Below are 26949 nucleotides of genomic sequence, written 5' to 3'. Positions count from 1 at the left end.
ATAGAGGTAATGCAGCAAAGTAATATACACCAAATCAAAGTCTATGACTCCTTGGAGCACCACACACCTCAGACGCTGATCTTTCTGCAGTGCATCCAGGACAATAAGTTTTGTACTGGGGTTTATCTGTCTGAAGTGTGCCTGTCATCATCAAGCTTTCTCCAGTCCCATTAAACAAATCCGATTACCACTGTGCACAAGGTCTGACAAACTAGTTTAGAATCTAGGAGGGAAATGTGCCAGTTATGATAATAAAGTCTGATAGAAATTTACTGAGATCCAAGTAGCCATTTCACGTATTCCTAAACATCTGAACGTGTGAATATTGTGGACTCAATTTAAATCCTGGTCCCTGCCACAGATTTCCATTCTTTCTCTGGTGAGTTCACTTTCCAGCAGGAATCAAAAGGGATGAAAAATGAAAAACAAGTAAAGAATATGCAGATGCAGCTTGGGTGAATCTGGTCCATTCTATGGTCTCTAAAACTCAATGTGTTTTGACTCTGCTTTTTGGATCTACAGGTCTAAAAGGTGTTTGTGCACACTAAGGAAGTTACAAGGATGCTGGGCCAAATTCTGTGCAACCCCACTGACAGCACTGCCTACAGCTCACCTGTTCCTGAACTGCTTCCTTTCTATTTGACCAAAATAGCTCCTATTAAATTCAGTGGAAAGACTCACATTGACTTTAATGGGATTTGGACTGGGCTGTTAGTTATAGAGAGTTTGTTAATGCAGTGTGTTAATAGTCTGCACCCATGTACTCAACCATTCTTACACAGTTCCGTTCCTGCGTTCAGCCATCAATGGTTAAGCTGTTGCTAGGCCTTCCCACAATGGATTTATCTCTTAGATTTTCATCATTACTGGAGCGTGATTACAGGGCATGCATCTGCAAGAAGGAACCATTCCTTTGCCCATTCTCTCTCCTGTTATGATCAGTCCTATAGATGGGAAACTTGAAACATGGCTCCCAGACAGCACTTGTCTCTCTCTCTCTCTCTCTCTTTTCCACTAAGAACAACAGGGAACAACCCATGACCCAGCAAAGACTGATGTTGCAAACTGGCAACTGCGAAGGAAAGACGTTTCCCAAAGGTGTACAAACACATCCAGCCTGCCAGAAAAATCTTAACTGGAGATATCTAAGGTTTATTGTACAGGTCCACTTAAGATGATAGGGAGAAGGAGAAAAGGTTACCTATAGTTCTGTTTTGTCATCTACACATGCAATGACCTCTATTAGCTACGCACCTGTATGGTGGGGGAATACTGCACATGAAAATCCTGCAGCATGCCTGGCATGTCGAGAATGCATGCCCTTGGTTCTTCCAGAGCTACATATATACACATAAGTAGCTACTATGCCTGTGCAGTAACCAGTTTCACAGGTCACAGGGCCAAGCAGGAATAAAGAGCTGGAAAATTCTTTCTGAATTTGGTGGGGCTTAACATTTGGATATTAGTGACTTAGTCTCCAAAGACGGATTCTTAGATTTGATCTTGTTTTCTAGAATTTGTGTTTATAAATAGTTGCAATTCGTAAGCTGACTGTAGAAGCCTTTGCGAGCTGATACTTCCGTCTGGTAGGTCTGAAAAGCACCTCCCTCAGCACCGTTGCCTCAGCAAGAGAGCAAGCGGGATGGCTGGTGAAGGAGCCAAGGAAGCAATGGGGGAAGATAAGAGTTTCCTGTCTGTGGTGGGGTCTGCCACTGAGCATCCATGCATTTGTCTTCCCCACTTCCACCTAACCTATACACCTACTGTTTCTGGTGCTTTAAGGGACACAATGAAGGAGGAACCCTCTGCCACTCTTTTGGTTAGTGTATGGTTTTGGAATCAGGATCCAGCATTCAGCCCTACGGGGAGAAGTTCCATTTAAATGCTACTCCCTGGAAGGGCTGTGAGAAATATTTGTGACTCAGAATTTGAGGTTTTCACAGTTCATTGTGAATTTGAGAAGATGGGCCGATTCTGAGACTTGCATTAGTCAAAAGCAGCTGCATTTTCCAATGAGAATCTGCTAAGTTTTCATGGAAAAAATGGCCTTGCTTTTGAACAAAAACCTCAACATTTTGTAAATTAGGCTGAGTGATCATCAATTTCCATGCTGAAACTCAGAGAAAATTCACATTTTTTATGCTTCCATGTGAAACTGAACATTTTCTGAAAAATTCTATCTAAAACAAAACAGCTGGGCTACGAGTGCAATGGAAAGAAATTGCATTTCTTTTCCCTTGAGATCTCTTACTAATCTGCTCTTTGTTATTGAATGTCACTCTTTTCATATCCAAAGGCATCTAGAAATGCTTTTGCAAGTAAAAAAAATGCAGGAATGCAAACCAAGTACGGCAGGGGTGTCAGAAACCACAAGAAAATGCAAATAGTGTTTTCAAGGAAAAGAGAAAGGAAGTGTTAGAGGGAAAATGAAGATGAAGAGAAACTTGGTTTGTGAAGAATCCATACGTCTTCCCCTCAATCTCTACATATGAGAGGCAAACAAACATAGCAGCAGCAGCTCTCTGAATTACCATGCAGATGAGCACATCAGTGGCTGGTAATGATGTTGAAATCCTACAGGTTTGTGATTTTCCTGAAGCAGGAATTGAAAATTACACTTGGTCTATGGTGTAGGACTTGCTATCCTCAGTGCCAATAAAGCATTGCCTAACCAAGGGAACCGTGACAGATGTAAGGCCCAATGGTGTTTCACATTCATTCCTCTGCCTTGTGTGTTGGGAGATTATCACATAATTCTACTTACAATTAGGATTTCTGTACTCTTCATTTCTAGCAAGATTTTATCAGCCATTACCTCACAACTTACTAGAGGTAAAGGCAAATGCTGTCTGCCATTGAGGGCCTACATTTCAGGTGTTCAGACAGGACAGCTTCTGAGTGGCATACAAAGCATTACATTTTAGCTTCTTGCAGATACTAGCTGCTCACATCAAGTCAGAACTCAAGCTGGGGAGAGGAAAGAAACATTGGGCCTGATTCACTGTTACAGCTGGGTTGCTTTGCACTATACTGGTGCTTTGCACCACCATGGTGCAAAGCAGACCTAAAATTGGTCACTGGAGGATTAACGGGGAGGTAGTAGCTCCTACCCTATCCTCCTTTCCAGCTACAGATTTCAAAAAGACTTTTACTGAGTAAGGACTGTACGGTTCCCAAATGATTTACCAATTTGTATCAGTTAAGCAGGAAAGGGGGAAAGAAATCTTAGCTTCAATGAGTTTCACTGTTCAAAGTCAACATCCCATTCATGGAATAGATCAATGTGGTTCAATAGACCAAACCAGAAAGGAAGACTTTCTGCTCAGTTTCCTCAAGGTGTGGTTTGTGGTAAAGAAAATTACTCTCAAGTCTAAATCTTTCACTGCTAGTAATTCTTTCAGTGAAATAAAGACAGTGCCAATATTATTTTATTGTTAGTGCCTTTATGGATGACTGACTAGGATTTGGAATTGCTCTAAATTCTACTTAAACAATTAAATTGTTTGAAGTTACTGACCTAGTTCATTCAGATAGCTGTAGGGTCTCCAGTCTGCAGTTTCTCGGTCAAGGATTTTGTTACTGAGCTGTTCAAAAAGCATGACAATGGGTTAACACTGAAACACACAAACAGCCCCACCACCCAAGACTTTGACCCACCTATACCATAAACCAAAATGGTGGGTGAATATTACTTCTGCCTCATCAACTCAGTTATTTATATATCTATGTAGTTTGAAAGTTTTTAGCTACCATAAGGGAAAAATCACAAAGGAAGGACACTTCACTAAGCAATGTACACAAACAAGCATGCTGGAAGCATGCACGACTTCCTTGGGCAACCGGTAATTATGAATCCAATGTTTGTGCAAATGGGGAGACGCCCTGACAGCTTCAAAGCAAATGATGAAGATGAATATACCAAAAGCACGTACATAAGCATGCAGGCATGAGCTGTTTGGAACAAGGGAGATGTGCTTATACATCAATCTATTCAGTTAACAGATATAACAGGTACAAGATTTCTCACAATTCAAGGAAAACAACGTCAAGAAGAACAAGGCATGAAGCCATAGGCAGATCTGCCAACAAAATCAGAAGGGAGTCCAGGGCTTCCATCCATACACCACTGCTGGAAAGTTTTACCTTAGAGACTGGCATCTGGGTCATGCCATGTGCCAAGGCTGCACTAGCACTTAGCATCTGTGCTTGAGCAGAGAGAGAAAGTCGGAGAGGAAAACAGCCCATGTTGCCAGCAATAGAAAACAGCAGCATCTGGTGAAGGCTGCTATTGTATTAAGCAATTATCAGTATGCTCTTGAGTTGGCTGCCATTTCTAGGAGTGTATGTCTAACTTGAGCTAGACTGTAGCATTTAGCCACAAGCCCTGGAGAGGGGGCACGGCAGAGACCCAATGCCCCAGAAGCAGCACTGGAGAAACTGGTGTCTATCTGAGGCATGACCTCCCTTGTACTGTTCTGGGTGGGCACAACGCTCCCCTTGTACGTTGACCTATGTGGAAAGGGCAGAATGACTCCGTCTCACACTGGAGGGAGCAGAAGGGAAAAGTCCTTTTGCACCCTGGTGATTGTGCAGGGCTCTCACATACTGGGTCTCTGTATGCAGAGAAGTCAGCACTATTGAATTCATGGCCCTTACATTTAGAGCCCAGGTGGCTATGGGTGAACAGCTCTTGCAGGAAGGGCCTGTGATCTGCTGCAGTCACTACAGCTGCTTGGGAATTTTCCGATGAAACATTTAAGTCAGAAAATGCTGATTCATCGGAAACAAAACTATTCGTAGGCAAAGGGCAGTTCCGACAAGTCTCCCGATTCAAAACATTTTTGGGGAAAAAAAGGTTTGAAATCATCCCATTTCAACATTTTTTTTAAATGAACATTTTCAAATGTTTCAAAATTTCAATTAATTTATACCCCAAAAAAGCAACTTAAAACATTGTTTAAAAGATCAAAATAAAAACAAAACATTCCTACTGACCTGACTGGAAATTTCTTTTGGATTTATGTTTGCAAAAATTTTCAAGATTTTGACAGATCCAGGGACAGGAAAATTTTTTGAAATCTTGAAAACTCTCGCGGGATGGCAAACCTGTTTCCTGCCCAGTTACCTAGTTACTGTGAACGCCATTTTACAAAATACATTTATTTCCCATGCTACAGTGTTTGACTTGACCCCAGTGTTTCTGCCATTCCCTATAGTTGGAACAGAAAACGTTATGGTAAATTTCCAACTGCAGGCAGTGACAATCAGCTGTACAAGCATCCATTTTTATTTCAGACTCAGAACAAAAGCTACCGCAGACTAAATTCTATATGATATCTATTGGTGTGTACTGAACTGTACGTAGTGTGCTTGAGACTAACAGGTTACATTCAAGAAATGCAGATCAACCGATACTTTTAATTGTACAATCTGAAATTCACTGTCCCTATTGCAGAACAAAGCTTCATGTGGTATTGGGCGAGTGCTCCTCATGTCATACTGAGATCGAAATTGTACAAAGCTCAGTGATTCTGATTCACAGCAGCTCATTCACACTGGTGTTTGTACCATCAGAATTTTGCTTTGTTTTAGGGTTTGAATGGATCCAAACATCCATGTGAATTCCAATTGAATGCACCGAGTTTCACCAGGTCTCAGCACAAAGATGTCCAAAGTCACGGTTCTAATGTGAAAGCATGAACTGGATTTGCCTGGAGGGGTCAGGGAAATCACGAGTGAGTCTGGAGTTAGTAACAGCACATGGAACCAGACAAGATCCATAGGGGTTGGGGGCTTGTTACTAGCACTGCACTCAGCTCTGTATTGATGCTCTCTTCTTTGGGAGTGCAAAGCACACATTTACATTTTTACTGGTGAGACTTAGTTTATCACCATGAAATCTGTATGGACATGGTAGGACTGTGGGCACGGCCTGTTATAAAAACAGGTACATGGGAGTAACAAACCTGGAGCCATTTAGAACTAGTGCAGGTTGTGGTAGGGGACAATGCCAATGTGCACTGCCCCAGGGGAGCTCCAGGAAGCAATGAGCCTGCCGCATGCACCAGGGTCTTTGTGCGTTGGGGTCCATAGACTGCTGCCAACGTACAGGGGCACAAGCTGGGGGGGCTCCTTATGCCAACTCCCTTTCTGTATGCGCCAGGGCAGCGATGGGCACTCTTGCCCTTTGGTTTTCCCTGAGTTTAGTTTAAGTGAAGACTTGTAATAACTAAGGGCCAAATCGTGCAGTCCTTACTCACCCAGACTCACCTCTAATTGTTTGGAGATGTTCAGGGTGTAGTCCCGTGCGTTTTACAAATTGAGTGCAATGCGTATTGGTACACACACAGGGAACCAGAAAAGTGTAGGACTGGGAGGGACCTCAAAAGGTTATCTAGTCCAGTCCCCTGCACTCGAGGCAGGACTAAGTAATAACTAAACCACTCCTGATAGTGTTTGTCTAACCTGTTCTTAAAAACCTCCAGCAACCGAGATTCCACAATCTCTCTAGGCAATTGGTTCCAGGGTTTAACCACCCTGACAGTTAGGAAGTTTTTCCTAATGTCCGACCTAAATCTCCCTTGCTGTAATTTTAGCCCATTGCTTCTTGTCCTATCCTCAGAGGTTAACGAGAACAATTTTTCACCCTCCTCCTTGTAACAACCTTTTATGTACTTGAAAAGTGTTATGTCCCCCCCCCCCCCCCAGTCTTCTCTTCTCCAGACTAAACACACCCAATTTTTTTGATCTTTCCTCATAGGTCATCTTTTCTAGACCTTTAATAATTTTTTCTTGCTCTCCTTTGGACTTACTCCAATTTGTCCACATCTTTTCTGACTCATGGTTCCCAGAACTTGACGTAATACTCCAGCTGAGACCTTATCAGCGCAGAGTAGAGTGGAGGAATTACTTATTGTGTCTTGCTTAATACACCCCACAATGATGTTCACTTCTCTTGCAACAATGTTACATTGTTGTCTCACATTTAGCTTGGGATCCACTATAACCCCCAGATCTCTTTACTCAGCACTCCTTCCTAAACAGTCATTTCCCATTTTGTATGTGTGCACTGAATGTATAAAATACCAGAGATTATATCCACACACACACACCTACATGCACATGTTACACTGAGTCTCCAGATCTGTATTTATAAATTGGGGAATTGTGCACACAAATGGACATTTGAGCCAACAAATGCTGGCTTGAACAGAATAAGGGTTCAGGCCATAACAGGTGTGATTACACCCATTGCACACATACATAATTTGAACTAATGCTAGAACACCAGATTTGAAGGAAAAGAATATCCAAGTTAGATTTTTTTCTTAATCTCTCTGCAAGATATGCTCTAGTTCAAACACAACTATTGGCCTTGAAGCAGAAATTAATCCAGGGTGGTCCTATGACCTGTGTTATGCAGGAGGTCAGGGTAGATGATCACAATGGTCTCTTTCGGCCTTAAAGTCTATCACTCTATTAATCTAAGATTAGATAGACTAAGCAGAGCAACAGTAGCCATTTCTGTTGCTTTGTTCTATTCCTTCAGATTTTCTCTCTACACCTGTCTTGCTCAGCCAGAAAGCTAAAATGTGTTATCTGCCCATTAGTCATCTCCCCGCCAGCCTCTCAATCTCTCTTCTAACTCCCTCATCCCCAGAAGATAGACAGAAGCAGAAACAAAGATGATAAACCTTCTGGTTGCGTGCGGCATTTCTAATCACTGTCATTCTGCCTGAGAACAGTGGCTGATGACTGTGCATGCTCACATCTGGGCTGGCTCCTTTGTGTATCTGGACTGCACTAACAGACAAGATAGGGGATCACTCGGTTTTTATTCAGCAATTCCTTTTTCTCCCTCCAAACCAAGGAAAGCATCGATGGAGATAATCATATGCCATGTGCAGAGATGGTGCAGGCATAACAAACAAAGACAAGAAGCAATCCATCAATAAAAAGCAGATAGCTTTACAGCTAGGCGTGGAAGGAGTAGATTTGTATCGGTAAATGTCACTTTCACGGTACAGACACATGAACCCATGAAAAAATATTTCCATAGATGATAATCAAAATTTAGATAAGCAAAGTATGAAAAATGTTGCTCAAGAACTTATTAGAGTTTAATTTAAAGATATTTGCTTTATTTATTTTGATACCATGATGTTGGCAATTTATGGTTATTAGTGTTATTGCAGCCATGATGGTCGCAGGATTAAGAGAGACAAGGTGGTGGGGTAATATCTTTTATTAGACCCACTTCTCTTGGTGAAAGAGAGACGGTTTCAAGATACACAGAGCTTTTCTTCAGATCTCTGGGGAGCAATGTGTTTCCAGGCATAAGCAAGAGATCCTCAGCTGCTTAGCCAGGATTAGCTCTAAAGGACATATAGAGCTTGCTAATTATAAACGCTTCTATTACCTTTTGAAACTTAAAATTGTAACTCATTTGTATTTCTACGTTTATCTGCTTTAACCTTGTAAATAACTCTCTTGTTTCCTTTTCCTGTTTAAGGAATCTTTATATAGTTTATTATGGGATTGACTACAAGTGTTGTCTTTGGTGTGAGATCTAAGATGCAACTGACCTGGGGTAAGTGACTGGTCCTTTGGAACTGGGAGTAACCTGAATATTGCTGTGATTCTTGGTGTAAGGAACCATCTATCACAAAGGTATGCTCAGCTGGGTGGCAAGACAGATTGGTGTATCCAAGGGGACTGTTTGTGACTCCAAGTTAAGACTGGCATAGTGCCTGAGTAGTTTCCACTTGATAAACTGATTGGTGAAATTGATATATAGAACTAACAACCAGTTTGGGGTTTGGGTCCTGCTATCTAACACTCTGCCCTAAGATTGGTTGGCTGACACCTTCTCTTGCCCCCACCCAATAATTTTGCACAACTGTGAAAATTTAAAACCAATAGAAATTAAAAAAAAAAAATGCTTAAAAACACATCTCACTATTACCCATTGACATTATAAAAAATAAAAATCAAATTCTGCCAAGCCTATTCATAACACTGTAACACAGACAGGAGCCACGCCGCTTGGGCCACATACCTATCTAGTGTAAACTGGCGCAGCTTCATTGACTTTCATGTGTGTTTGCACCAGCTGAGCCTATGGCCCACTTTCTTTGTTTTAAGACTTTGCAGTAGCAACACTGAGTAATGAATGGTGATTTTTAATCCAGCTGCACCATTTGGGTCAGATTTGTTGAAGTCTCAGAGTTTCACTAAATGCTTTGTTTTCCCACGGTTTATAAATAGGTCTGGCAGAATTAGATTTATTTAAAAAATAATCTCTTTGGATAATATCAATGTTCATTTTTAAGCTTTTTAAATTTTCACAGTTGTGGGAAATCTGGGGGAGAGGCTCAGAAAAAAATTGTTTAATGACAGTAGACATTGAAATTCAAAAGGATCAAGTTTTTATAACTTTTAAAATACGATTTGACAATATCACATCAAAATATATAAAGTAAAGATCCTTAAATCAAACTAAGTTCTCCAGCAGCATTTTTCTTACTTGGTAAACTTTGATTATTATCAATGGAAATATTTCTTCATTGGTTGGTCAGTGTGTGTACAGTGATTGACCTTTACTGACATTTATTGATAAAAATCAAATCCTTCTAAGCCTATTTATAACTCAGCCCACTGACCAAAAACTGGACATGAAAAGTTTTGGACCACAATTGATTATTTAAAAAATGAAATCGTTTTGAGACATTTCTGAGTTTTTACAATGCAGTAATTGTGTGAAGGCCTGATTACAATTGCTTTTTTGTGCTACAGAAAGTTATATTCTGCTAAAATGAAATATTCTTTTCATCTTTAGTGCAGAGCAACTGTTTCTGGAATTTTTTTTCCTTATAGTAAATTTTTCTGATGAAAAAAAATAGCATGTAAACTTATGTAAGGCTAAAATCTAGTTCTCATCTGGGCAAAATTTCCATTGAGATCAATGAGAATCTATCCTGAGTAAAAAGGTCACTCTCTGGCTACATGCCAGCCAGATTAGGACTATTTGGCTCACCATTTGCAATCTGAGAAGGATGGAATTTTTGATGTTTAAGGGAGTTAAAGTAGCCAACTCCCTTAGGCACTGATCTTGCACCATAGAAGTCAGTGGGAGTTTAGCCACTGACTTTAATGGCAGCAGGATCAAGTCCTTAGGAGCCTTTCACAATTCCAGCCCAAGTCTCTGTATATGCTTGAGAGGACCGAGTAAACTCCAGATTGCTGTTCCATGTTTGCAACCTTCATTCCTTTATTTGGCAAATTGAAGTCAAAACTACTGTAATGAGTTTTTTTGTGACCGAGTTCATTTTAACTAGTTGGGTGTTCTCCAGTCAGGCTATTTCAGTGACCTCTGTTTCGCAATTTCTAATTTTATGTGAAGCTTTGTTGGAATTAGAAACTGCTTTAGCAGCTGCAGATAAATCAGGAGCCTATAGCACTTAACAGCGCTAATAATCCTTATTCCAAGGAACGGTCTCACAGAACTCAATGGTAGCTTTTGGTGCTCAACACATTTGAAAAGCAGGGGAGGCACTAAAAGGACCGACCGAAAGAATGCAGATATGGAGTTAAATGCCCAACTTCATTCATCCACATTGGAAAATTTTGGCCCAATGAATTTTATGGCGCAGTTGCAGTGAAGTCAACAGAGTTAGTTAATACAAGGCATAAATCTGATCCATCAATGGCACAACCTGAATCATTATTCTGATTTGGTAAATACCAGCAACATGCTTGGTGCAAGATTAAAAAATAAAGATAGTCTCTGATTAAAGGGGCTAACAATCCAAGAGATAGGCAGACAACACAAAGGGTGAAATTCTGACCACACTGAAGTCAATGGAAATATTGCTACTGATTTAAATGGGAGCAGAATCTGACCCAAGTGACCAAGTCATTTGACTAGTAACCTCACTCTTATGGAAGGAAGATGCCAACGTAGCATAACAGGGTCCGATGCTCGCATGCTGTACAGAGGCAAAGACCCCTTCTGTTGCCTCACCCTGGAGCCAGGTTCTAGGACCCTGCACAGAGATGCAGAACTGTTCTGCTGACTCATGCTGGCAACCAGACCAGGCTGTTTTCTCTCACTGAACTCAAGCTTCTAGCTTCAGGGCTAGTTTTACAATCCGCATGGCCCAAGCAACTATCAAGTCCCAAGCTGCCAGAAGGGGAAATCAGGACATACGATGCCTTCCCCTCTGATCCTGCTGTTGGAGAAGGTGGTGGGGGGAGGAGGGTCTAGCAATATTTCTTTTCTTTCTAGTTCACTGTCAGAAAAGGAGACAGTGATTGTCTCTCAGATTGAAGTCTGGCATGCAACGGGGGGGCCCTCCCACAGGAGAGGGCTTGCTAGTGGCTACTTGCTTTGCTTCTGCTGAAAGCCATCCTGGCCTGCTTAGTTTCCCAATACACCTGGCCAACATCCTGACCTCCTTCACATTCAGTGAAACTGACTTTCTGCTGCTGCAAGCTACAGGGACAAAGTACAGGAACTGTGGGAGGAGAGGAAATAGGTGAGAGGGTGGAAGATAGAGAAAATGCAGTGGGGTCGGGGGGACAAGAGAGGACACATGTAAGGGGATAAGAAGGGAATGGAAAAGATAATAAAGGGAGAGGACAACAGAGACCAGAAGAGGGAGGGAAAAATAAGAGACTGGTAGTGGGAAGAGGGGAGAGAGAGGCGGAGATAGGGACAGAGACACAGCACTAGAGGGAAAAAGAGTTCCCAAACTGGACCAACGTTTGCATTTACCCACTGTCCTCCTCTCTTCTTAGACAACCTGGGTTGAGGGGTCTCTGTCATCTAATAAGGAAATGATGGAAGAACAGCTTCAGCTCAGTGCCTCAAAAGCCTGCTGCCTCTTAGACTACAGGAATGCTTATAAATCCAACTTTCTCTGGTCCAGGCAGGCTCAACACCCCAGAGAATTCCTGTCATTTTCTTCTTGCACTTTTTTGTGCTTTGTCCCTGGATCTGTTTTGACTCCAGCCTGCACTGTAAATAGACATGTCCTCTGAGAACAAAGTGTGCACATTTCACTGCAGAAAGCAGAGATGGCATCAGGCAAACTGATTAGGAAATGAAAATCGTTAAGGTGGCTGTTAGGGGATTTATATGCTCTTTTGTCTTACTTGTCTAGAAAACTGCATACAGAAACAGCACATTATAGGCCAGCTTAGCTTATACAATGTTGTAGAGCATTCTCATGAATAAGTAAGACAGAGGGAAACCTAGCAGAAAAGCCAGACCATATATTTTGATAAGTACTCTAAGAAAAATATAGAATCCATTGTTTTTACATTTAAAACACTGACAACCTTTTAATTGAATTAATGACAATGGGCAGTAAAGGACAGGAAATGGCTTCCAGTCTGGTCTAAAACATTCTCTAGGTTTTATTAGTTTCCAGCAGCTGAATATTTTAAGTGGGTAGGTGACAAACTGGCACTGCAGGCTGGGAAACCAAGATAGGTGCTTTCTTTGACCTTTTCAGAATTCATTGCAATTATTTCAGAAGGATTAGCTACGAAGACTCACGCTCGTGGAGATGAATGTCAATTCTGACACCTATTAGCATTTGCACTTTCAATTTGGGGAGCAAAAGTGCATAATGCAAAGGGGGACATCTAAATGGAAAAAACAATGCACTATTAATAGAAATCAATCCATCAATATATTGACAAGTTAGTTCCATTATTTAGATATCTGCCTTAACTCTTCTCAGAGAAATCTCTGGAGCCAAATTTTATATTACACTGGGATGAGATTTTCTTTTAGTACCCAGGAGAGAGGATGGGTGGAAGCATTTTTCATATCCTTTACAGTAGTATAACTCTTTTTTCATCATATTGCCCTGGTGGCTTTCTCGTTAGAAGAGCTACATTTGGATCAGAATGTCATGGACCACAGCGTACCACCACTTTTTGAGCAGACATCCCCAATTAAATCAATTGCAACTTCTTCCTTAAAAAAAAAATCAAAAAAAAAAATCGATTGCTTGGTATGGCTCCATGGGAAGAGTTATTCACACCACTGAACGGTGTCTAAGTTGAATGCCAAGATGTCACATTCTGAACCCTTTAATCACAGTAAATTGTTCACAGAGTAAGGTACTGTCCCACTGACGTCCATGGGAATGTGTTGAGTAAAATGCTCTACAGAGTAAGGGTATCATACCCTACCTGCAAGAACCCCTACTGAGAGGCAGTGAGTATCAGCAGAGCTGTTGGTGCTCCCTTAAAATAGCACAAAATTCACCAAGGGGCTAGATAACTTCTTGCAGCTTTCCTTTATGTCTGAGTCAATGGCTATTCTGCACAGATATTGATCAGTTAAACAGCTAACGGTGAAGTTATCTGGATTACTGAATTTATGGCTTCCTAATTTACTTTTGTTTTATCGAGAAGTGGCTATTTAAATTTAAATAAAAGCCAGTACAGCTGTTTGTGAGGTTTTCCATGAAACAAACTCAGATTGCTACAATTCTAAGGTCTATTGTACCATAGCTGCACATGCGGAAGCTCCGATTACCACGCACAGAGATAATGCAGATACACAAAAAAAGGGCTGCTCTCCCTTATGTGTAACTTGGGCTGAAGCATTAGGGGTCTTCCTTATTAAAAAGCTAAAATCGGGTTGGCAGAGAGCAGCATTCAAAAGCATTGCTTTGGTATATTTCCTTGAACTGATAAGAACATTGCTACAGCGGGGTGTGATAATATCTACCTTACTGGAGCTGTTTCCATCCAGATTATTGGTAAAGAAGCGTGAAGTCACACCACATGACAGAGTATGGTAGCTTGGATTGGAAAAACAATGTACACTGCTGCTACCTTGAGATACATCTGGGAAGAAAACAAGTCATCACAAAGTACTTTGGAAGCCATAAAGATACTTTGGAAGTCACAAATGAGTAATACACTTTAGGGAAGATCAGGTTCCAGAAACTGATGAGCATACACTAGTAGGTGTATCATAAATCTCCAGTTCAGTTAAGCTATCTTTTATTGACTTAAGGATGGTATGGAGGTTTTTACTATTAACATAAAAACGATTACAAATCCGCTACAAAAGCAAAACATTTAAGGGGCATGTACATTTATCTTTTTGAAGATCATCAATAAAAAATAAAACTATTTTCTGGTAGACAAAGTGCGTTATATTTTAAAGATAAAATGCAAAACTTGAAGCATGGCAAGTCTGTCACATACTTTCTTCTATAGATTAAACCATCTAACAGTAGTCAGTTAAAAATAATCATATTTATTTATGAAACCTTTAATTACAACCTTTTTTATTACAGTAAGAGTATAACATTAGAAAACAAGGTCTTGTAAATGTCTGTACCAATGGGTTAAACACATTTTCTATAGCTGTCTTTGATCAAAGGCTTAAAGAAAGGAGTACTGTACCACAGATATGCAAACATTGATAATTCTATTGTGAGTTAAAAGCACCTTTCTGTATTTCTTTTGTTAATTAAAAACACATTATACAAAATATTTTCCCAAGATTAGCATGATATCTATATTGGCAGTCCTCCTGTAAACAGCAATCCTGGGGTTTTTCGGTTCAGTAATAAGTTGTTGAAATGTGTCTTTGAGTACCAAAGGAAAGGATGATAGGTTAGAAAGGTTATAAAATAGAAACAGCACAACAGGCAAAGCCCTGTAAAGAGCAAAACGGATTAGTTTTACACAACACATGTGCATGTTCGTGTGAACATGTACTTTGCTCTGCTGACATCTTGTGGAGATCTAGTTTGCAAAGTGTTCTGTTGTCAAATATTTTCATCTGTACTGCACACATAACAAGTGCTAGGGCAGAACACGGAGTAAAGAGGCCACACATGAACATACACTTTTGACCATGCAGATTTATAAGTCGATTCTTGTTGCTGGATCACTCAGAGCAATTTAGTGAGCACTTGATGGCAGCAAATAGACTATATTGCAGAGCTGAATTCTTCCATTAACTGTGACACAACATTTTAGTTTTCAGGTATTTTTGTGAACTTAATTGCCAGCAAAGTACATCACACCAGTGTATTGTGATTCCAGGCCTGAAAGGGTTATAGTTGGTGTACTGTATTCTGGTTGGTTTATAGGTCCTTGTATTTAACCTCCTTCAGCTAGGACTTGTGCATTTGTCTCTAATCACAGCACCCCAATAACTAAACTCTTTTCTCTAAGTACTCAGCTACAACAGCAAGGTGCTATATTAAGTATCTAGATACGTAGACAGACAGATCCAGACTGAATATGCAGTATGGACATTGCAGAGGATAGGGAGACAGGATGGCCTGCCAGGACCTTGCCATCTCTTAGGACTGTAAAATTCTGTGACATTTACCATAGAATTAAACAAGACACGGCTCCACGGTGTGACTGCAAATGAGAACTACGACTGGAACACAAATGTGGCAGCTATTATGTGCTCAGCGGAAATACAGATGTTTACACACAACCTTGAACCTGCTTTACTGAGACACAATGTTCACCAGAATACTTGCGTTCTCCCAATCTTCCACAGACGGATGATCTTTAGCTTTAACCTAGTCAGCCTCTACAAAAGAACAGATGGGGCAGTACTCCTTACAGCTTCACTGAAGGATGTGTCAGTATTGTGTAGGACCCAGTTCAATACAGAATTGAATCCATAACCACCTGGCGTACCAGTGAATGCCACCAGCTGAGTCATACTGCCAAAGTAACCGTCACTATTAACTGTGATACCCTTCTTCATATCCAGAGAAGAATCAGCAGCTAAAAGCAGCTGAAAGAAAATGTTACCAGCCTGCCTTAATATTGAACACAGTGCTGGATTAAGGAGTCTGTACTCACTGAGAGATACATACACTAGTTTGAATTTTCAAAACCCTTTTCTTCACTGCCGGCACGTCCACATACCCAGAACAACTTCTCCCAGGCAATTCCATTAAGTATCCACATAGGCTGATTCACCCTGACTAGCGCAGTCCAACTTCTACACATTTATTCGAGAAGCACTAGTAAGTGCTGGCTGAAAATATATCAGATGCAAGTCAGCTGCTGTCCCCAGTCAAAAACCACTTCTCTAAAGCAAGCCTCATCCTCATTCCAAACTGTGAGCAAAGGACTTTATGTGTATATGAAAATGAAGGGATGCCAGACTAGGATTAATGCACATTAGGATGGAAGGACCTTTCCTGCTAAGGGTCCATGAAGATGGCTTTTCATGCTCATTTGGCGCCCCAGGGCTCAATTCTGGAAGGTGCTGAGCATTCCAGCCTGAATCCAGTAAAGCGCTTAAGCACATACTTAATTCTAAGTGTACAAGTAGTCCAAACAAAGCCTGGATTAGGGTCAGCGTGCTTGGCACCCAGCAAGAGCGACACCCCGCCCCCGCCACTGACTTCAATGGGACATCGTACAGGCATCAGAGTGCAGAGCTGTGGTGATGACAGTGGGACAATAGGAGGACACAAGGAACTGTTCACACATATCCCCTAGCGGAATCAGGCCAAAGAATTCAAACGGAGGCAGTGCTGTTAGGCACGGGGACTGGTAATAAAAGCTGGAATTCGGAAGCAGTGAAATAATTAAAAAACAAACCACAACCAGCATATTGTTTTCTTCCGTCGCTTGACCATGATCCTGGGATGAGATCTGCCGCAGCAGACTCCGACATCCAGCAGGGACTCACTGGAGCACGTGGACTCTGAGCACGAGGGTCGGTGCTGGCAGATCACACAGCAGTATCACAGTCCTCATCCGTAAATGGGTGTGTTACATTGTGAGCTCTTTGCAGCAGGAGCTGGGTCAATTTTACTTGTTTTAGGGGTGAAACTCACCTCTGCACTAAGAGCCTCCACTGCCCTAGGCACCACTTAACCACATAGAGTTTCGTGCTGGTCCTCACCCTTATGGCAAACAAACCAACAAAAAATCCCCAGCAAACAAAACATGTAGTTGGAGGAATCCTTAAAATAGATCATAGGAAAAATAAACCCCTCAGCTCTAAAGCATTATAGGTCTGTCTACGTTGCCATTAAAAACCAACAAGTGGCCTGTGCCAGCTGACTGAGGCTCATGGGGCTCAGCTAAGAGGCTGTTTAATTTCAGGGTACATGTTCAGGCTCAGGTGCCAAAGCCTGGGCTCTAGGACCCCGGGAGGTGGGAGGTCCCCAGAGCTTGGACTGCAGCCTGAGCCCGAACCTCTTCATTGCAATTAAAAAACCCTGTAGCCTGATCCCGAACCCGAGTCAGCTGGCATGGGCTAGCTGCAGGCTTTTAATTGCCGTGTGGACAGACCCTCGGACACAGCAAAAGTAATACGTGACCATCTATTAGAGTTATAGTTCTGTGAGATGTGGTTTAATATACTCCGTTGGTAGGGAGTGTATAGCTCTCATCTTTGGGAATATTGTCTTGCTTTCAAGCTTCAGGGGGATCTTCTGCTTTCAGATCCACGTGATGAGGCTTAGAGCCGATATTTTGCTCTCCCTGCCTTGGACGGTCCTCTCCCACCGTTAGTCGTGCAGGTCTAAGAGCAGAGCGCCTATTTTACTGCCACATCCTTTGTCCACTCATGCAAAATAGTCTGAGTGCTGCCCATGAGGCCCTATATAATCTCTGCTATACACATAAATGTTTAAAATCAAAGCTCAACAATATCCCTCAAAGCTAAAATAACGTGTGACATTGGAAAGGAATTTCATTGTTGACGGTACATCTCTGGGAACTGACGAGCCGAATGGGTGACTCACTCCAGACACAGAAGCGGCACTAGGCTACAAAACAAAACTAGAGAAATAATGGTCCTGGCAATACCCTTTGTGCACGGGGAGGATAACCATGTTGTGGAGTTCACCAGCACAGGGTCTGATCAAGCAGTCCTTATTCAGCCATATTCCCACTGAAGTTCCTGGATACTGAAGCTTCATATTTCCTAGCCAGTGGCAGAGTCGCTATGGCTAGTTAATAAGTTGCTCCATACAGGTGAGTAGGACTAGAGAGCCACTGTAGGTACACAGGAGGGGTACGAAAGCCCTTATACTATTTTGCCCTCAGTCCAGGTACAGAATTCCAGTGTCAGCCTGAGGTGTATGTGACTTGAGTGCTGGCACTGGAGTCCTGCCTCAAGGTTCATTACATCCCCCCCATCCCAACCCTCCAGCCAGACTGTCAGCCCTTTCCTAGCTGTGCTCCTGTCTGAATCTCTATGCCCCTTTCCCTTCTCTATGCTTCACCGCCTGGCTTTCTGGTCTATAAAAGGAGCAGGCAGCAGAGGTTGCTGAGCATCCTAAAGAGGTGTAGGGGGGAGTTGAAGTTCAGGGAGTCACAGATAGGAAGAAGATAGCTTGGGGAGAGGTTGATGTGGAAACAGGTGTTGGAGACCCAGTCGTAAATGGGCAGGGAGTTGCATGGAGTCCCCCTGTGTTACTTTGCATATGGCCCTATGAAAACGAAGGCCAGCTCTGCAGAACTATTTTTGACACCACTAGGAGATTTGCACAAAGAGAGTGGGTAGAACAGCCACTGTCAGACAGCATGGCATGTCTTCCTACCAGCACATGGAGACATGGGATAAAGCACTGTTCTTGTGACCCCAGTGAAAACGATTGGCTGACCCTGCTCAGTTACAGCAACAAAATTCTATTGTCAAAAAATTTGTATAAGGAAAAATTCAAAATATTAAACTCAGACCCAAACCTAACAAAAAAACAGGCCTAGCTTCCCCCTCAACAGGATGAGATGGACTTGGAAGAACTAAATTAATCATTATCCAATGTCTTGGATCACTTCTCCACAAAGAATCATAGAAGATTAGGGTTGGAAGGGATCTCAGGAGGTCATCTAGTCCAACCACCTGCTCACAGCAGGCCTAACCCCCCACTAAATCATCCCAGCCAGGGCTTTGTCAAGCCGGGCCTTAAAAACCTCTAAGGATGGAGATTCTACCACCTCCGTAGGTAACCCATTCAAGTGCTTCACCACTCTCCTACTGAAAAGTTTTTCTTAATATCCAACCTAAACCTCCCCCACTGCAACTTGAAACCATTGCTCCTTGTTCTGTCATCTGCCACCACTGAGAATAGCCTAGCTCCATCCCCATAGAACCCCCCTTCAGGTAGTTGATAGCTGCTATCAAATCCCCTTCACTCTTCTCTTCTGCAGACTAAACAAGCCCAGTTCCCTCAGCCTCTCCTCATAAATCATGTGCTCCATCCCTAATCATTTTCTTTGTCCTCCACTGGACTCTCTCCAATTTTCCATATCCTTTTGTAAGTGGGGGGCCCAAAACTGGACACAATACTCCAAATGTGGCCTCACCAGTGCCGAATAGAGGGAATAATCACTTCCCACGATCTGCTGGCAATTCTCCTACTAATGCAGCCCAATATTCCATTAGCCTTCTTAGCAATAAGGGCACACTATTGACTCATATCCAACTTCTTGTTCACTGAAACCCCCAGGTTCTTTTCTGCAGAACTGCTGCTTAGCCAGTCGGTCCCCAGTCTGTAGCAGTGCATGGGATTCTTCCATTCTAAGTGCAAGACTCTGCACTTGTGCTTGTTGAACGTCATCAGATTTCGTCATCCTCCAATTTGGCTAGGTCACTCTGTATCCTATCCCTACTTTCCAGAGTTATTTACCACTCCACCCAGCTTAGTGTCATCTGCAAACTTGCTGATGGTGCAATCCATCTCATCATTCAGATCATTAATGAAGATGTTGAACAAAACCAGCCCCAGGACTGACTCCTGGGTCACTCCGCTTGATACCAGCTGCCAACTGGACATCGAGCCATTGACCATTACCCATTGAGTCCAATGATCTAGCCAGCTTTCTATCCACCTTATATTCCATTCATCCAACCCATACTTCTGTAACTTGCTGGTAAGAATACTGTGGGAGATCATATCAAAAGATTTGCTAAAGTCAAGATATATCACGTCCACCACTTTCCTCACATCCACAGAGCTAATCATCTGATAATAGAAGGCAGTCAGGTTGGTCAGGCATGACTTGCCCTTGGTGAATCCATGCTGACTATTCCTGATCACCTTCCTTTCCTCCACGTGCTTCAAAATGATTCCTTGACGAACTGCTGCATGATTTTTCCGGGGACTGAGGTGAGGCTGACTCATTTGTAGTTCTTTGGATCCTCCTTATTCCCTTTTTAAAAGGCGGGCACCATATTTTCCTTTTTCCAAACCTCCAGGACCTCCCCCCAATCACCACGAGTTTTCAAAGATAATGGTCAATGGCTTTCCAATCACATCAGCCAACTCCCTCAGCTCCCCTGGATGCATTGCATCCAGCCCCATGGACTTGTGCATGTCTAGCTTTTGTAAATAGTCCTGAACCTGTTCTTTCGCCACTGAGGGCTACTCACCTCCTCCCCATACTGTGCTGCCCAGTGCAGTAGTCTGGGAGCTAACCCTGTCTGTGAAGACAGAGGCAAAAAAAAGTTGAATAATTCAGCTTTTTCCACATCATCTGTCACTAGATTCCCTCCCCCATTTGGTAAGAGACTCATAATGGCTACAGCAAGTAAGACAGAGCAATGAGTTGCGGGACTCCAAGTGCCTTTCATCTATATAGATGAAAAAAAGGCAATGCATGACTGGTGAAAACACATGTGCGAGATCTAGCTCCACCAGTTCATAGAAGATTAATCATAGAATCTTAGAAGATGAGGGTTAGAAGGGACCTTAGGAGACCATCTAGTCCAACCCCCTCATCTAGTTTCAGAAGCCTCTGTTCACCTGAAAAGCAGGAGCTCCAGCCTCTCAGCCATTTAAGGGACAAACCACAGCTAGAGGATTACTGCTTATAGAGAGATCCCTACAAAGTAGAGATGGCAGAACACAAGACTGGGGGTCAGCCACCCAGCAGAGAATTCACTATGGAGCATCCCACTCTATATTAGCGAAGGAAGAACTGAGGAGGGGGGGAAGTCACTATAGAAAAGGTATAATTCCCCACGCCTAGTCAAACCATCAAGAAGAGTTTCCTCCAATTACTGGAGATAAAGAAAACAAATTAGCAGGACTGCCCAGATACTATTAAAGCTCCCTTTGTAACATCACAAGAGCTTTGTTTTTCTCTCCCCCATCTCCTTCAGCTGTTAGAGGATGGCAGGTAGGGGCTGTGGAGAAGACAGTGACACCAGTAGGGAGGGAGCAAATCTTCCCTCCCAAAACAGAATGAAGCCACCATCAGATAAAATCCTGCAATTAACACAGTCACCCCATTTCTCGCTTTAAAAAGCTGGATCCTGCAGCCCCTCGCACAGGAAACTCCTATTGACTTCAACGGATGCATGCAGTCTGTGTAAGGACTGCAGGACTGGGCCCTAGATATTAAACACTGCACACATCATGCCACGTACCTGGCTGTATACTGTTGTTATTTTTTCATACATTAGCTAGTTGACATCAGCTGTGTGTAGGTTAGCCCACACGCCCAACCCCAGTACGTGTTAAAGCTCACAGCATTTGGGGGAAGAATATAGTTACAATTATTTCTGAGGCAAAGTGCTGTATATTATACACAACAAACTCATTTTTTTCAGCAGAGAGCAATGTGAATCCCCATTTGATTAACATAAAAAGACCCTTACCAGAAAGTGAGTAATCTGTATTAGTCATCCTCATGGCTGGAGTGTAAGATACACTTGGCATATCATGCCCCTTCTCCTTCTGTTTCCGTCGATACCACACAAACAGTGCCAGCAAAACCATAATAATTAGAAGGAGAATAATAATTCCAATGATTGCTCCCACTGAGTGCCTCTCTGATCCAAGAGCCGGGCTAATTTTAGTATAGGGATTTAATTCTTCCATCATAAGAGCCGCTGTTAAAAATAATTCATAACACACTGTAAATTGAATGGCACAATTCATTTTTCAAAGTTTATTTTTTAAGGAAGTACTTTTTTTTTTTTTTTTTTAAAGACATAGCACATAATTTCATCATACCTTGATCGCACCTGATTCCTTTGAAGCCTGGACTACAGTAGCATGTACCAGTGACATGATCACATGTAGCATTATTCATGCATTCGCATAGCTGTTTGCAACCATACCCAAATGATCCAGGTGGACACTCTGTAAATTCAAAAACAAAGATTTGAGAGAACCTTACTACTTTTATCCAGTAAGGATGAAATGCTAGCTTGACGTGAATGCAGCCAGAATTTCACCCACAGATTAATCAGATTAATTTTTTAATTCAGGAAGTAAATATAATTATTTATTGTTCCCTTGTACTCCCCTGCCTGTCTGTATCCACTCGTTGTCTCATCTTATACTTACGACTGCAAACTCTTTGGGGTAGGGGCTGTGTTTTTGTTCTGTGTTTGTGCAGCACCTAGCACACTGGGGTGCTGGTACATGAGTAGGGGTCCTAGGAGCTAAGGTAGCACAAATAAACAACAATAATAATAATAATAACTTGGTGTGTTATTTAATGTGTTTTAATTTTCCTTCTGGACAGTCTTATAGGACTCTATGGGGATGAAATCGATAGAATTCTACAGAAATGAAAAAAGGTCCATTACAATTACATTAAATGCCTACAAAATTTAACACAGAATGAGGTCCATTCTACAGAATTTCAGAAGATGTTTAAAAATTCTAGACAGAGGCTATAATTCTCCATTAAATTCTGTAGAACTTTTCCAGAAGGGTTGCAAATATAATTTTTAATGTATATTTATAAGAACCCGATAGATTTTACTAAAAGACCACATACATTCATAATTACCTCCATTAATAGCAAAAGATGGACATAATACTGCAGACAGAATTACAAAATTGAGCATCTGAAAGGTTTGCTTTGCTTTGCTTATATGGTATTAGAATTCCTGTATTTCTATCACAGACAAAATGATTGAATGTCTAACTGAGAAATTTATTCATACAATTACCGTGATGGGCTATTATAATAAATCTGTAGGCAGCTTATTATGCCTCTTCAGGCAACATTCAATAACAAATTGAAAGAAAGCCCGTAAACAAGATCTGGCAACTCCTACTACTTTATATAGCGAAGTTGCTTTATTGAGTACATATACAATTGCTATGTTTCTCTGTAATAAATGTTACTGGTTTTAAGACATGACTTCCTATAGTTTATTATGAATAGGTGGCACAGCATGGTGATCTCTTCCCAACGTCAACCCTAGATAAGTAACTTCGTATAGCCAAACGTTCATATTCAAGTATTGAATATTAGCCAGCCAGTATCTCTTTAATGATTTATAACTCATTTCATAAGTTATAAAACTGTCTCTCTCTCATGATGCATGCAAATTTCTAGATGAGAAAAATAAAATTGTTCTCATTAGTGCACAGTCTGATATCAATTTGAAGGCTAGGTTTTCAGAATTCGGCATAAAAATGGTATTTGCACTTGTATACTTCAATTACTGTGACCAACCCTAAGCAGGATTCCAAGACAGTTTAGCCTGTCACAAGGATATCGAGAATGTTGAGAGTTATAGTAAATAGTATAAAAAACCAAACAGGGTTGGGAAGAGTCAGAAACGCTTAGATTTCAGGGCATAAGACAAGCTCCAATTAATGGGGGAGAAGAAAGGTTTGCGTGTAGCGTAGGCAGGTTGCCCCATAAATGCCTATTGCATTTTCCTCTATAGCATCTGGTACCCACTGTTGCTGATCTAAGCAGATCACTAGTCTGTTCTACTATGGAATTTCCTATGTGCTTACGTTCCTGTTGCATGCACAGTTGCAATAAGTGTGCAAATAAATGGACAACTAACATGCTAATTAGCCTCTTGTACACGCATGCACAATCTCTAACTGAGCATACGTAGCTAACTAGTTACACGGAACACATATATGGTGTTGTGGACACATATAAGCAACCATATTAATGCATCTCGTCAATACATATGCATATATCCAAAAGGATGACTATAAAGAACACATACTTAGAAGCTCTAGGACATGGATTTTATTTGCAATTCTGGCAGAAATGTTACAATACCACCGGAAGAAGAGATCTGTGCAAACTCAAAAGCTTGTTACTCTCACCAACAGAAGTTGGTCCAGTTAAAAACATTGCTTCCCACACCTTGTCTCTTCAATATCAGATAGGCATACACCAGTATGCAAGCAAAGAAATTAACTGGACTAACATCATGGGTATGAGGAGTTGGATTTCACCCTATATTTGGAAATCAAAAAATCATGTGGCAATTCTCTTTTGATGTACTATATTAGACAAGCTGGTAATTATTCAAGTACAACACACGCAGTATCCACTACCCTATTCTTTGTTGTTAGAAGTCGTTTGGTTAAATATACCAGGAAGAAATTGACAACAATTACAATCACAAATGCCAGCATCCTTGCCAGATAATTGAATTCCATGGTTAAACACTCACTCACTACTCTAGTTAAATGCACAGCCTTCCAAAAATGCCATGCACTTACTTTAGCTACCGTTAAGAAGCTATTGTCCATATGATCTATTTTCACCATAAAAGCAAAACTTTCCTTAGGTCCACACCAAAGGCACAGCAGAAATAAGAACAAAGAAAACAATGTGTAAAAGCCTAGGGTAGCACCATGACTCAGTTAGATTTGATTCTTGGACCTTGGGTCCAGACACATGGGAGTAAATGAGGCTACTTCCCTGCTTGCCCCCACCTGGAGCAGGTGGGCAGGAAGAGGAAGGGAGAGGGCAGAGCCCCATTGCTCCTTCCCACCCAGACCCCAGTTGCTGGCCAGAGTAACTGAGCAGTCAATTTCTTGCTGGCCTGTGTACGCCCCAAGAATAAATTACTAATCCATTGGAACCAGGAAGCAGGGGCGCCTTTGTTACTCAGAGGGCTGTCTCTGGGGCACGAAGCCACTCGGGGCTAATCATGGAGTGGGACATCTCACACACTACCCCTTGCCCAAGGCTGTGCCTAAAATTTGTCCCTAGTCTTTGGCTGCTATGCACTGTATTACCATATTCATTATGGAAGTTAGAGGGTGACTGTAAGATTTCCTGCTGCCCACGCGGGGGCTGGATGCACTGCAGCAGCGATATCTGCAGGCAGTGAGAGGGTGGTGCACAGTGAACGTCCCTTAGTGGTAGCAAAGAATTCCCCAAAACTGCCGTGCTGGCATCTCACCAGATAGAGGGAGATTTTCAAAGACGTAAAAGGGACCTAGATGCCCAGCTTCCATTGACTTTCCGGGAGAGTCAGGTGCCTAACTGGCCTTTGTGCTTTTGAAAATTTCCCCCACAGCTACTGAATCAGAGAAGATTGGTGAAAATGCTTCGATGCAAGGGTGATTGGATGCTATAGAGGGTGACGGGTGCTATAGAGATCCCTAAAGAAGGCAGGCAGAGATATTAATAGAAATTTCTCTTTTTGACAGGTCTCCTCCTGTTTCATAAAACTCTTTTGGGTGAATTTGCTGCTTGGGGAATGAGGCCCTGATGGCTATAGCTGGGGATAGGGTCGAATGGTTCTGACCCAGCTTCACCAATCAGGTTTTGTCCTGACATCCTGATACTCCCTGGGATGCAAAGACTTAATTGTAAGTTTAATGAATGGGACATTTCTGTTTTAACTGCTCTTTGCTCCCCCATGGCTCAGGACAGCCTGTGGTCTTTGCTTTCCATAGCATGAAATGTGTGACGTGCAAAGCACGCTGCAGTCTATGCAATTCTGAAAGCCAAGGTTTACCTAGGAACAATGCACACATAGAAAAGATCAATGAGCACACGACCACTGGGTCTTTAATACCTCGCATGTGCATGTACAGCTTCCTGACTGCATGTCTAACTAGCTGATTTGCATGCACAAATATAGACTCAGCCTTTGCATGGGCTTTTGAAAATCTGTCACATTATTTTTATTAGTGCTAACAGGAGGTGGGCAGCAAATGCTCTGTGTATTGAGGTGACATATAGGACTTGTTGGAATAATACCAAAAGGATTCAAGGATGCAAAAATCATAACACAAACTTGAGAGCGTGACTGTAGCTTCTTACTGGGATGGATTCCCCCACCCCACCCACTCCCCAACACACTCCTTTTTCATCCAGCTGTCCCAATTTTACACTGAATTGACTGTACTCTTTCTAAATTCCACAAATAGGCTGAAATGCTTCACAGGATTAAGTGCAGTATCAGTTTAATATCTGATAGTCCTGCATCTGGAAACTGACTCTATCCTGCGCTATCATGAGGACATACTCCATGAATTCATAGGTCTCTTCCATCTCTGACATCTCTCCATGATTTATCAGTATTTTAATTTTTAAAAGCATTATATTTGGAAACATCAGATTATTCCATATTTTGCTACTTAGCAAGCGTTTTGTCAAGAAAAAGCATGATTTGTTACAGACTGCTCAATGCCAAGTTAGAACTCCAAGACAGAAACGCTCCAGGAGGCCTGGCATTGTTAGAACCCAAAAGCAGAGAGGCTCAGTGAAGCTTGGCATTCTGCACTGATTTCTATTTGGGAGACAAACCTGTGTTCCATTCCTGTAAACCTGACAAACTATAGTAGAAGATAAAGAGAAGATTAGCGATCAGCTTGAAGATTTCCCCGTTTCAAAGACATACAGAGAACATGTTAATTATAGGAAACATCTTTCAGGATGAATTGTGAGCAGTACAAGTCTACATTTCCACCAAGATTTTAAAGGAAAAAACACTTCAGGAGAAATGGAAAATGAAGAAATGTTGCTGCTTACTTTGCTCACATTGTTTGCCCGTAAATCCAGTTCTGCATGTGCACTGCCCAGTGATGTGGTCACAATCTGCTCCATTCTGACACTGACAAACATTGGCACAATTTCTTCCATAAAAGGCTGAAGGGCAACCTGTCAGAAATCAGAACAAGGAAAGAATCAGAAATACACAAACAAACTCAGTAGCATTAAGAGTACAAGGTTTTTAGA

At 41.8% G+C, this 26949-nt stretch overlaps 1 protein-coding gene across 1 annotated transcript in view; it reads right to left on the bottom strand.

Annotated features, from left to right (window-relative positions):
• MEGF11 (multiple EGF like domains 11) overlaps positions 1-26949 on the bottom strand; it is a 334716-nt gene that overhangs the window by 22638 nt on the left and 285129 nt on the right. Inside the window, exons 19-23 of the mRNA XM_067555545.1 lie at positions 26743-26871; positions 21993-22121; positions 21635-21868; positions 13751-13869; positions 3518-3584 (exon numbers count right to left, since the gene is read on the bottom strand). Of these exons, the coding sequence (XP_067411646.1) occupies positions 3518-3584; positions 13751-13869; positions 21635-21868; positions 21993-22121; positions 26743-26871 (678 nt within the window). The remainder of the gene's footprint in view (positions 1-3517; positions 3585-13750; positions 13870-21634; positions 21869-21992; positions 22122-26742; positions 26872-26949) is intronic.

This window comes from Emydura macquarii, unplaced genomic scaffold, assembly GCF_026122565.2.
Source record: "Emydura macquarii macquarii isolate MOO-44397 ecotype Brisbane River unplaced genomic scaffold, CSIRO-AGI_Emac_v2 contig_1644, whole genome shotgun sequence".
Lineage (NCBI taxonomy): Eukaryota > Metazoa > Chordata > Testudines > Chelidae > Emydura > Emydura macquarii.
This window is presented reverse-complemented; position numbering and strand designations above follow the sequence as displayed.